This window comes from Schistocerca piceifrons, chromosome X, assembly GCF_021461385.2.
Source record: "Schistocerca piceifrons isolate TAMUIC-IGC-003096 chromosome X, iqSchPice1.1, whole genome shotgun sequence".
NCBI classification, from domain to species: Eukaryota; Metazoa; Arthropoda; class Insecta; order Orthoptera; family Acrididae; genus Schistocerca; species Schistocerca piceifrons.
The window spans coordinates 847,311,551-847,324,868 of NC_060149.1; the positions used below are offsets into that span (position 1 = coordinate 847,311,551).

Genomic DNA, 13,318 nt, shown 5'->3' on the forward strand with positions numbered 1-13,318 from the left:
ATCGCGACATTGCTGCTCGCGTTGGTCGAGATCCAATGACTGTTACCAGAATATTGAATCGGTGGGTTCAGGAGGGTAATACGATACGCTGTGCTGGATCCCAACGGCCTCGTATCACTAGAAGTCGAGATGACAGGCATCTTATCCGCGTGGCTGTAATGGATCGTGCAGCCACGTCTCTATCCCTGAGTCAACAGATGGGGACGTTTGCAAGACAACAACCATCTGCACGAACAGTTCGACGACGTTTGCAGCATTGTGGACTATCAGCTCAGAGACCATGGCTGCGGTTACCCTTGACGCTGCATCACAGACAGGAGCGCCTGCGATGGTGTACTCAACGATGAACCTGGGTGCACGAATGGTAAAATGTCATTTTTTCGGATGAATCCGTTTACTACTTACAGCATCATGATGGTCGCATCCGTGTTTGGCGACATCGCGGTAAACGCACATTGGAAGCGTGTATTCGTCATCGCCATACTGGCGTATCACCTGGCATGATGGTATGGGGTGCCATTGGTTACACGTCTCGGTCACCTCTTTTTTGCATTGACGACACTTTGCACAGTAAACATTACATTTCAGATGTGCTACGACCCGTGGCTCTGCCCTTCATTCGATCCCTGCGAAACCTCTACATTTCAGCAGGATAATGCACGACCGCATGTTGCAGGTCGTGTACGGGCCTTTCTGGATACAGAAAATGTTCGACTGCTGCCCTGGTCTGCACATTGTCCAGATCTCTCACCGACTGAAAACGTCTGGTCAATGGTGGCCGAGCAACTGACTCGTCACAGTACGCCAGTCACTACTCTTAATGAACTGTGGTATCGTGTTGAAGCTGCATGGGCAGCTGTACCCTGTACAACACAACACCCACTCTACGAGCGGAGAAAATCTCCAACCCGGCCGAGAATCGAACCCGGGCGGGCTTGTTTGGAAGGCAAGCACGTTACCAGCCAGCTAAGCAGGCGTACACTTGACAACAGCGTTTCTACTGCATAAAGTCAAAACCGTGCGGTACGCGACTTTAATGTTGATGGCGTAATGCACCGATATGAATGGTACTCCTTCGCAGCACAACACGCCGACAAATTATACCTGAAAACACGCCTTTTTCAGGGTCCATTCATTTTATGTTCACCCTACCTCCAGACGTCTACGCTGTTTACGTTTAGAGAACATTGTTTCATTACTTATGATGTTTAGGAAAAGCTGTCTCAGAAACCTACGTCGCAAAATTCTGCAACTCCTCGCTCTCTCTCCCACGAATTACTTCCGCGGACCTCAGTGAAAGCAGTCGCGGTCCGGATCCGGCGGACGTGCATCCGATTGCCCTGCAGTGCTACAGCCTTTCGAAAGAGTAACAGAAATATTAGGAGAACTTAAATGGAAATCATTATTAGAAAGATAATGTACTCCTCGTGAAACCATGTTGGTTAAATTCAGAGAACCTGTTAGTTACGTGGTTCATAGATAATCTGAATAATTCTTTTATTGAAAATAACGAGTCAGTTTACAGGATATGTAAAAATTATTACCTTCACATTGTTGTATTTTTTTAGTCCTATTCATGCAACCACGCTTCAAAACAAATATATATATATATATATATATATATATATATATATATATATATATATATATGACTATTCGGCCATTATGCTGTCATATGCAAACAAAACATATAGGTCGTGTAAAGATCATGAGAGGAAACTAAAGATACTGACATATGCTAAATCAATACTAAGTAAGTTTCCGTAACACCCGTATTATGCTTGAGATAAACGTATAGCCAAAGTCTAAAGATTTACGAGTATAATATATCTAATTTTGTATTGTTGTGAAGACAACAAAGCAATTTGTCGAAATTCATAAAGCGAAATATTAGCTGTGCAACTGATGACGGAATTTTATTCTGAAATACATACCATAGTTGCTGAAAAATAACAGCTATTAATAAAATTTAAAAAAAGTTTCGTCCAAAGTATCAATGACTTTTGAAAGTGCATTTATGCAAGTGCTTGTACTGATAGAACGAAGTAAAGAGAGATATTTTTGAAGGGTAGTGTTGCCCGGGTTTCCTGCCATAATAAGTATTCGCTTAAAAGACCGTTTGTTCTCAAAGCTGCTGCCCCTGATTACGTGTCACAAAGCAGCTGAGCTCCGAAATGTTAAATAATCCTTATGCCGGTGAAAGAGAAAAAATATACATGTTATATTTAGTAACATAGTAATGATTGTGCATGGTGCATAACTATTAAGATATGGTCGTACAACAGTTTTCGGTAAATATTGCAGTCGAAAATTTAATAATTTCTCATTATTTTGTAAAATCACTGAGTATTCTGCAACAAAATTCGCAACTGATGCTCTACTTTCAGAAAAGTTATGGTGGTAGGAATTTCAAATTAGTGGGAAAAGATTTTTGTGAAAGATAAGAAGGTAATTGCGTTCATTTCAGTTATACGCAAGGGCTGTCATATCTTATTGACTGTTCTCAGCCTTCAATCTCGTAAGTTCCAGATACAGCATTTGTTTTAATAACCGTTTACTCTCTAATTGCTAGAGGAAAAAGGACAGAGCAAATAGCGTTCGTTCTCACTTGAAGACGGTGTCCCAGTCGAGGACGTGGTTGTTGGTGGCGAGCACTTTCTCAGCATACTCGTCGCAGACGTTTTCATAGACGCACACGCTCTCCCCGAACTCGGCCACCATGCGCTTCTCCACGCTCTCCAAGTCGAGGTGCGGCTGGGGGCCGTCCACAGAGCGCGCACTACGGCGCACGTACGTTCCTGAAAGCAACCGCAACACGTCACCAGATAGCCAACAGGTGCTTCGTTGAGAACCTTTCATGCTATACGTCGTTCGAGAGAATCAAAAGTAAAAAATAACTGGGAACACTGTTGAAGGACGTTACAGGCTAGGAAAAACATGAAAAATTGGAGTTTCATTAATAGAAGCAAGACTTTTACAATATGATCATCAGACAAAATATTAGTCACCTCCTTAAAATAACAGACTCGCCGCTCTGGAGCAATGTAGATGGTATATTAGCAGTACATGGCGGTCATGTGACCTTCACCGCTGACGTGTCACGGCGGTGAAGTTATGTGTGTGTGTGTGTATGTGTGTGTGTGTGTGTGTGTGTGTGTGTCATTCGGTTGTGTGAAATGAGCACCGTAAGACGAGTCGACATGGAGGCGTAACAAAACGCCAGAAAATAGCAGTTGTGATTTTACGTGCCCATAACCACACTGTAAATGAAGCTACCCAATTTGTTGGTGTATCACCGCGGACTGTCCAAAGTGATTACACGGAATGCGGGGTGTCACTCGTGTCCATCTAACACGGCGTGAGAACAATGGTCGTAAGAAGATCCTAATAATATTTTCCACATTCGTTTCTTTTAGTGTGTGTAAGGCCGCTGATAATCTCACCGTTGAGCGCCCGTAAGCACCGAACACACACACACACACACACACACACACACACACACACACACACAGACTAAGCGACAAAGACCGGACACGAATTTTACATATTTTCAGTGACGATCAGTTACAAACCCGACGTGAATCTCTGTTGTCGGTGAACGCAGGTCGACTCAACCAGCTTCAGAGTGAACACCGATATTTTTGAGTCGGATAATTCTCAAAAAAACCATTGCTCACTGCCACACGTGAAGTTGTTTGTCTTCAAGGGACCATACAGCAGGGAAAATTGACAGTAGGTGACTGGAGGCGTGTGATGCGTTCGTGAGGTTGCCCCTTTTCAAAGGAGAAGAGTACACCAACAGTCCAATGAGACGTTTAATCTACAGGGTTTGGAGGGTGTAGTTTAGGCGGCACGAGGTTCTGCGATGATTTGGGAGTGTTTCTCGTATCATGACTTGGGCCCCCTCATTCGAGTGTCAAACTGTTGCCCTTGCCTCTAGATCTTCCGAAAGAGTATGTTGTGGGTACGTTCGTCTTCAAAGGACTGCACGCATACGTTCCTGGGTCGCTATCGCAACTCGGTTTGTCCCCCGAACGTACTCTCATAGAAAATATCTGAGACTATCTGGAACAGTGTCCTAAACGTAGCACAGAACACTCTCACAATTTGGTAAGACCAAACGATCTAATCACCAGTTGGATATGGAGTACAGGATAAAAATTTTGGACTCTCTTTTTTACAGAATTGAGCCCATTATACTGTTAGAGATGCTGTTGCTACAATAATGGCGTGATTTCTTTTGGGAGTGACTATTTTTTTTGTTCATTATCGTTAGAATGCTTACAATCGAAGCAACGAAATTGTAAAAAGTAACTTGAACTGTGCCGAAAGACGTTATGGGGCTGAATGAAAACTTCGAAAGGAAAATAAAACTAAAGTGAGACTTACCTGCTTTCACTACAGACTGAGTGACTTGATAGATCTACTTGAATTTCTTTTCCGTATGTAAAATTTATAGATATCTGTTGTCTATTTAACGGCGAAACTATTAGCACTCTTTTACCATTATTTGCGACGGATAAACATCTCCATCTCACGTTATTGTATACGGCGCTCATTGAGAATTTTATTCATTTCTGTAGCAGTGCTCTCTAACGAACGTAAAAGGTGAAAAAATATACAGAAGTTTAGAGCGCTTAGAGGTGATAGAGGGGAAACAGCATTTTATGTGACTGGCCCACTGTATCCCCGCTAGGAGTTTTGGCATTAGTGATGCTCAGAGACGGGGCTGAAGCGGTCTTGTGATGAATGCTGTTTTAGAGATGTTGCTAAAAATGTCTTTTCCTTTACAGAGCTGCTTGCTAATGATTGGTTAACTCGCTCAAAACAATCAGGGGGCCATCATAAATCGCGGTAATTACAGCGTAATTATCGTCTTTTAATAAAAGTGTCATTTATGAGCCGGCCGGTGTGGCCGAGCAGTTCTAGGCGCTACAGTCTGGAACCGTGCGACCGCTACGGTCGCAGGTTCGAATCCTGCCTCGGGCATGGATGTGTGTGATGTCCTTAGGTTAGTTAGGTTTAATTAGTTCTAAGTTCTAGGGGACTGAAGACCTCAGAAGTTAAGTCCCATAGTGCTCAGAGCCATTTGCACCATTTGTCATTTATGTTCCTCTCATTACGTATTTTTTTCAGTTACTTTCTGTACTATACTCTACCGTTCGTTCCTATGTATGATCCAAGTTTCATCGAGCTGTATTACTTGGCAGTAACACATCATGCGAAAGTTACTTTCCTCCTTAAGTTTTGCACACGATTGTCTTTTGGATGCTACTTTATTGAGTACAATTATCGAGTGTCTTGAGACAACTAACATCGGACTCATAATGGCGCTGAAAAACACTAAATATGTTTTCTTGACGGTTCAGAGGCGTAGCAGATGTTCATCATGCGGTAGTGCGAGGCCGACGAAGTACAACCATTCCTGAACAGGATCCAAAACTGGCTTTCATTGCACGGTGAAAATGAAAACTAAAACATAATAGCATTTTGAACTTACAGATGTCTCAATAGTTGCAGTTTTCCGAATATACCGTGTATAGGATCATCATAACAGTCGGTCAGCGTGCAAGAGATCTAGTCACGGTAGTGCAAGGATGGCTTCATTTACTGTGGAAGCATAACATCTGATGGATGAACTAGGTTTTGTGGTATCTAATCCTATGGGAAAAGCTCGTGTTTGGGGAAATTTAGCCGTAGACTATTATGACAGTATGGAAAGTTATAAAGGCTTTCTTTGAGGAATAATAAAAAAAAAGATGGAAGTTTAACCCAAAGAAAGACTCTATTAAAAGGTTTGTGCAGAAGTGTGTAACTACTTTGTCCTACATGACTACAAAGTTAGAATAAGAACAAATTATAATGGGGTTAGAAAAGAAGTTGCCTTTGTCCTGGCAATATAAAATAATTTCTGCGCCCAGAGAGGACATTAAGAAATTCATTGGTTGCTTGAAAAGGGTAGAGAATCTTCTGAAAGAAGAAGAAAATAATAAGAGATATTATAGGGCTCCTACCAGGCGAAATGAAGTGCAAGTAAACAGAGCAGGTGTGCAGAGGTCTAACAATCACAAAGGGAGGTCCAGAGGACGAGGGGGTTTTACTGAAAATAGAAATTACGATAGGAACAGAAATCGCAGTTATCAAAATCAAAAATCAACTGAGAGAGTAGAACAGTATTCCAGGCAGCCGCATGAATGGAATACTACGGCTAATGTCAGAGCAGGCAATGAGGAAAAATAACAGTCTGTAAGGGTGCTCGCGTTTGCATACTTCCCAAACATAGGTAAAATCTGCTTCCAAAGCCCTTTGTGAGTCAGCTACCAACAGAACGACACAGTAGTGATACAGGTACCACAAACAAACCGGAGGAATGGGAGAAAGTGAGGATATTTACTTTTCAGGGAAACGTGGTAGAATTTTATGAAAGATTAGATGAAAATCGCGAATCTAGGAAGCGGGTTACCAAGGAACAGGAGTTACCTGATGAGGTAGTGGAGCTCGATCTTAGTCTAACTGAGCACTGCAGTACTAAAGTGGATCCTAAAGGGAACATGGAAGAAAGCACTGTATATGTGAAAAGTGTAGCAGAGGAGGAAGACATGCCGGCAGATGAAGTTTTAGATATAATAGAGGAGACTGTCTGATGGAGCAGTTTCAGATGTCGAAGAAGTTAGGCACCTACAGAATTAGATGAAGCCAAACTAAACTGAACTCTAAACTCCGTCCGAACAGGCTTTGCAAGGCCCAAAGGTAACGACCGGGCGCCGTGTCACCCTCTGAGCCCAGGGGCGTCTCTGGATGCGGATACGGAGGGGCATGTGGTCAGCACACTACGCCCCCGACAGTTGTCAGTTTTCGTGACCGGAGCCGCTACTCCTCAATCAAGTAGCTCCTCAGTTTGCCTCACAATGGCTGAGTGCACCCCGCCTGCCGACAGCGCTCGGCAGACCGGATGGTCACCCATCAAAGTGATAGCCCTGCCCAACAGAGTTTAACTTCGGTGATCTGACGGGAACCGGCGTTACCATTGCGGCAAGGCCGTTGTCAGATGGGCGTGGGGATTGTTTTGAAAATCCTGACAACATAGAATCTGAGATGATTAAAGAAGGTGCAATTCTGAACCAGTTCTTTGGCTCTTCAGTGTAAATAGTGGATGAGGAATGGAGAATGTGTGAAAGTTCCGTAGAATAGGTTATTGCAAAACGTAACTGTGATGAAATGTGCTTCAACCTGTTTATGTAAAAGTTTCAGAACAGAGCCAGTACTGTTATGATTGCCAGTGTACAGTGCCAAGAGATTTCCTAGAGAGATGAAGGTGAATATGTTGTGTATTTTATGACAACTGAGGCAGTTACAGTAAATGTTTTTAGTAATTTTTCATTCATTGTGTATTTTTACATACACTATGTGATCAAAAAAAGTATCTGGACACCCACAAAAACATTCGTTTTTCATATGAGGTGCGTTGCGCTGCCACCTACTGCCAGGTACTCCATATCAGTGACCTCAGTAGACATTAGACATAGTGAGAGAGCAGAATGGAGCGCTCCGCGGAACTCACGGACTTCGAACGTGGTCAGGTGTCACTTGTGTCATACGTCTGTACGCGAGATTTCCACACTCATAAGCATCACTAGGTCCACTAAATGGGGGAGGTGAGAAAACTTAGATTTTTGGTCGAGAGGCTGCTCATAAGCCACACATCACGCCGGAAATGCCAAACGACGCCTCGCTTGGTCTAAGGAACGTAAACAATGGACGATTCAACAGTGGAAAAACTTTGTGTGGAGTGACGAATCACGGTACACAATGTGGCGATCCAATGGCAGGCTGTGGGTATGGCAGGCTGTGGGTATGGCGAATACCCGGTGAACGTCATTTGCCAGCGTATGTAGTGCCAACAGTAAAACTCGGAGGCGGAAAAGATGTCATGGTGTGTTTGTGTTTTTCATGAAAGGGGCGTGCACCCCCTTGTTGTTTTGCGTGGCACTATCACAGCAAAGGCCTTTATTGATGTTTTAAGCACCTTCTTGCTTCCCACTGTTGAAGAACAGTTCGGGGATGGCGAAAGCATCTTTCAACACGGTCGAGCCCCTGTTCATAATGCACAGCCTATGGCGGAGTGGTAGCACAACAATAACATCCCTGTAATGGACTGGCCCGTACAGAGTCCTGACCTGAATCCTACAGAACATCTTTGGGATGTTTTGGAACGCCGACTTCGTGCCAGGCCTCACCAACCGACATCAATACCTCTCCTCAGTGCAGCACTCCGTGAAGAATAGGCTTCCATTCCCCAAGAAACCTTGCAGCATCTGATTGAACGTATGCCTGCGAGAGTAGAAGCTATCATCAAGGCTAAGGGTGGGCCAACACCATGCTGAATTCCAGCATTACCAATGGAGGTCGCCACGAACTTGAAAGTTATTTTCAGCCAGGTGTCCGGATTCTTATGATTACATTGTGTGTTATTTAAAGCTAATGAAACAGTAGGTGCTAGCCTTAATACTGTACGTCAAGATTTTCTGAAGCGGAGAAATGTGTTTGCTAGTATATGAGAGCAATGTTGGTGACAAGCAAAAAACTCGTATAGTAAAGATTGATTTTTCCAGCAGTAACTTGCTTGAGTGAATTTGAATGCCTCTCAATTACCGCATTTATGTAATTTGAGTTGGGTAAAAATAGGGATAGTTAGATTACCATTTACTTTTGATTAGTAAAGGTTAGTTCACTTTTTACTGAAAAATATTTTTTCTGAGGAAATATTGATACTGAAGAATACTTTAATGGAGTAATGTTACCACTCGAAATGTAAAGTCAATGAAATCCAGGAAACTGCCTTTGTAAATGTACCGATTATGACAAGAAACAAATTGTGTACCTATTTGGAAGAAACATGTATAACATTCTTCTTTGCGGGAGGCAAAGGGATACGAGAGGTATTTGATATTTATAAAGCACTCAAGTGTGGAATTGGTGTAAGAGTAAATCCGAAAAGAAGTTCCCAAGCTGTTTCATCGAAAAGTAGGTGCTGAAAAATATAATTTTTATAAGCGCTCACCACAGTGAAAAATGTTTGTGAAAGATAGGAAGCGGTCTCTGTCTCATATTATTAGCTGTTTTTAAGCAACCAGCCATAGCGCTCTTTCCGAGAAATTTGTGATATAGTATACTTAGTTAAAAAGGAGACGCCCCCACAATGACTCTACATAGAGTAGATTGTGTAATGCTCTAAAAGTTTTCTTATGAACGCTCGCCATAGCGAATATCAGGAGTAGCTTACATTTGTAACAAAGGAGACAAACCAATGCGCCTTTTATATAAAGATGGTTTCATTGAAGTAATTTAGTAGGTATTATACGCTAAGAAAATTTCTTTTAACAATGGAAATGGGAAAGTAAAGTCTTAAGGTCAAGTGAGTTTGAAAAAGAAATTTTCAGTTGTAATAATTTTTGTCAAATCGACATTAATTTTTTTGAAAATATTGATAAACTTGAATTTTGTAGAAAACTTATTTTTTCGTAACAATTTTTGCAAGTAATTTCGCGGTAGTGGTATCAAGTCCAAGCCATAAAAATCCGGCGTATTACTGTAACAGAGTTATGTGTTTCGTAAATTTTCATTTTTCAACAAGGTTTCTGGCATTTAAAATTTTGTAAAGAATTCGTGGGTAATTAGTTTTCGTTTGTTTAGTTATAATTAATTCGTGTTAATAATTGTGCCAGTATATGAACGTCAAATGTACTTATAGTAATTTTCGGTTCAGAGGGAATGTGTAACGTAGAAAATTGTTACGAGTTGTCATCTTGCACTGAAAGCATAGCTTGCCGTGGAGCGGGCAGGAGAGAAGAATCTGGTTCTCACGCTGGGACAACAGGAGCTGGTTACTGGGCAGAGCGAGCTTCAGGTGGTTCAAATGGCTCTGAGCACTATGGAACTTAACATCTGAGGTCATCAGTCCCCTAGACTTAGAACTACTTAAACCTAACTAATCTAAGGACATCACACACATCCATGCCCGAGGCAGGATTCAAACCTGCGACCGTAGCAGTCGCGCGGTTCCAGACTGAAGCGCGTAGAACCGCTCGGCCACTGCGGCCGGCCCGAGCGAGCTGTCTACGCGCCTAACGCAACGGTCAGTACGTTGCACTACTCACTACGAATATGAAGGAGCAGTATTAAGTATTAATCGACCTTTTTCATACATAGTATAACAAATTAAATGGATAACAGAAACATACTATTGTAATTTGAAATCGATAACTTCAGTACTTTCGTAGATACAAATTTTTACCTAAAACACGTAATAACCATGCTATCGTTGTGAACCGGAGTTAGGGACTGTAACATACTCATCTATAGCATAAGTTTAAACTATAACCAAGAGGATAGATTGAAATAATCTAATTTTCTGGAATTTTCTGGAATTTATTTACCACAGATTTCTGACGTAGTTAAAAGTAGTGTGAGTATTTTGAAGAGACTGAGAGAGTGAATGCAGGACATAGTGAGAATGTGATATTTTATTAAAACTTTGTAAAAGTATGTGTCAGAAGGTTGTTGTGCAATAGGGGGATTTGTAAGCTATGTCTGAGTGAGCTTGATTTCGTTAAAGGCAGCCAGAAGGGGTCTGTGTATTAAATTTATTTCGTAGGAAGGGATCGTATTTTGTTTTCATTAAATTTTGTTTAGTTTCGGAATTACGAGATTTCTACTCTAAACTACTTGTGGTAATCTGATTGGCTGACATTAAACCAACCGCAACTATCGGAGCGCTCGAGATGATCTGATTGGCTGCGTAACATACCAGACAATAGGAATTCAGGAGGCGTCTTCTGGTAGACACATACGTTAAACCGTGCTGACCAAATTTGCACCGAAATGAAGAAATTTGCCCGTTTGATCGCTACCTGTGTAGTTGAAGAAAACCGACTACAGTATTGAGTATTGTGTGAAAGTTTGAGCTTTGTAAGTGGCTTATTTTATGAGATATTCAAGTGTGAACATTTCATACATAAACTCCGCGTGGTGTGTTTTCTGGAGATTACGAGGCATTATGGGGAGCACTTCTTTACAAGAAGCCTATTTAACTACTGAATGTGCTCACTCGGAAGTAGTCGTGGGTCAGTGACAGTTTAGGACGTTCACCGGCTGGTGTTGCCGAGCGGTTCTAGGCGCTCCAGTCTGGAACCGCGCGACCGCTACGGTCGCAGGTTCGAATCCTGCCTCGGGCATGGATGTGTGTGATGTCCTTAGATTAGTTAGGTTTAAGTAGTTCTAAGTTCTAGGGGACTGATGACCTCAGATGTTAAGTCCCATAGTGCTCAGAGCCAATTGAACCATTTTGTTTAGGACGTTCAAAATGTCGGGTCGGAGTAAATATCTTCTTCCAGTCATAAAATACCAACAGTTCGACGACCAGTTTCGGCATTGCATTATGCTACCTTCAGGCCTGCATGTATCGTGTAACCCTCGTGTTAGAAACCAATGCAGCACTGTCAACTGGTATCGTGAAGATTTTTGTCGCACGGGCATGTGCGTTCCTTGGTCAGTTGTCGTCAGTTGTCACACCAACCACTCAAACTAGGTCATCTTTGGCCTTCTAGTTTGAGTGGTTCGTTTGACAGTTGACAACTGTCCAAGGAGCGCACATCTCACGATGTCTAATGTCTACTGAGGTCGCTGACATGGAGTACCTGGCAGTAGGTGGCATCACAACGCACCTAATACGAAAAACGTATGTTTTTGTGGGTGTCTGGATACTTTGGGTCACATATTGTATGTCTGGCAGGTAATATTTCTCTGACGAGCAGGCATGACCTGCAGTTGTGAAGCTGCCAGCTCAATGTTATTTTTTTGACCTGTGAAAGACGTTACACTTGTCTAAAAACAAGTTTGAAGCATATACATAGTTTCATTTCAAGTAACATCGCCAACTTATATCTCCGAGAGAACGATGAAACGTTTTCGATCAAGCCGACAGACCACTGAAAACAATGCAACTTTTTTTGTTATACTGACACATGTTGGGCAATAACGTGAATGAAGTGTCACCTTGATTTACACAGAAGCTATGTTTATACGGTTCTTAAAGTTTTTGTTTTGTCAGTGTTTAGTTTATATGGAAGAACTAGATATTCGTCTCTGACAGTTTGTAGTCAACAGAGAGTCATCCAAACTTGATAATGGTTGATAAATAGTTCGGTCGTTCACTTTTAACAGTCTAAAAAAGGAATGGCCGCTTCCAAACTTTGCGTACTTCTCTTAAAGGCAATTCATTCGAAGGACGTAGCAGAACTGCAACCACTGGCGAAAACATCCATTGTGTGCAAAATACCGTATAGCACTGAAAGGTCGGTGACTGAAGATGTATGAAATAGCTGACGCCAGATCATATCACAAAAAGGAACATGGAACATATAAGAAGAAGATTTAACTGTGGCATAGCTCTGTGCAATAGTAGTTCTAAATTTATTGAAATCTCACGAAAACCCAATGAGTATTCGAATTATTGAACACTTTTGGACCTTTTAAAAAGAATCCAGATTACCCTGTGGGCAAATTCGTCACTGTGGATGAGATTCGGTTCACCACTTCAAACGTAGCAGACCTACAAATTGTCCTAAAATTGCGGGAAAAAATGCACTCATCCAACATGCTCACACCATTAAGAACCATTTTAGAACTTGTCCTCCAACATTTTATTTTATTATTTCAATGATTTTTTCGGGGTTAGGTTCGTTTAACTTCTATTTCCTCTACTAATTTCGAGTGGCTCAATGACGACGTCCAAGTCATCCAAACCACCTAGGCAACTTGCGAGTCTCTGATTTACTCTATTTATACAACCGGGGAAGAGGTATCTGTACTTCAACGCGTAAGCCAAACCACATGTCGCTCTTGGTGACTGTAAACCACTGAAATACTGAAGTTAGATTAAAGGCAGATTGAAAATTTTCATGCTCCGACCGACATTCGATTACACGAAATCGGTTTCTAGGCATGTGCTTTACTACTAGACCACCAGGACCGATGTTCTCTGTACTGAATTTTATTTAATGTTACTACTTTCATCGGTCTATGAAGCAACCACAGTGTTCATTCATCTTCGAGTAAACCATTCGACCCTCGATTTCATGTGTTTCGCTGGATACCCTAATTTCCAATTCTTTCTTCATTTACTACGGAAATAGATTTTTGGTTGATTGGATTAGACCTGAAAATCCGTAGTGTATGTACTTTTCATGCAGGTGATCCAGGAGGTTTTTGCTGGCGAGCTTTGAGGATGCCGACTTCTGCTGAAGATATCCTGGCATGG

General features: G+C 41.9%; 1 protein-coding gene across 1 annotated transcript in view; it reads right to left on the reverse strand.

Moving 5' to 3' along the window:
* Positions 1-13,318, reverse strand: part of LOC124722949 — a 50,583-nt gene that overhangs the window by 14,433 nt on the left and 22,832 nt on the right. The window contains exon 2 of the mRNA XM_047248115.1: positions 2,609-2,798. Coding sequence (XP_047104071.1) covers positions 2,609-2,798 — 190 coding nt within the window. The remainder of the gene's footprint in view (positions 1-2,608; positions 2,799-13,318) is intronic.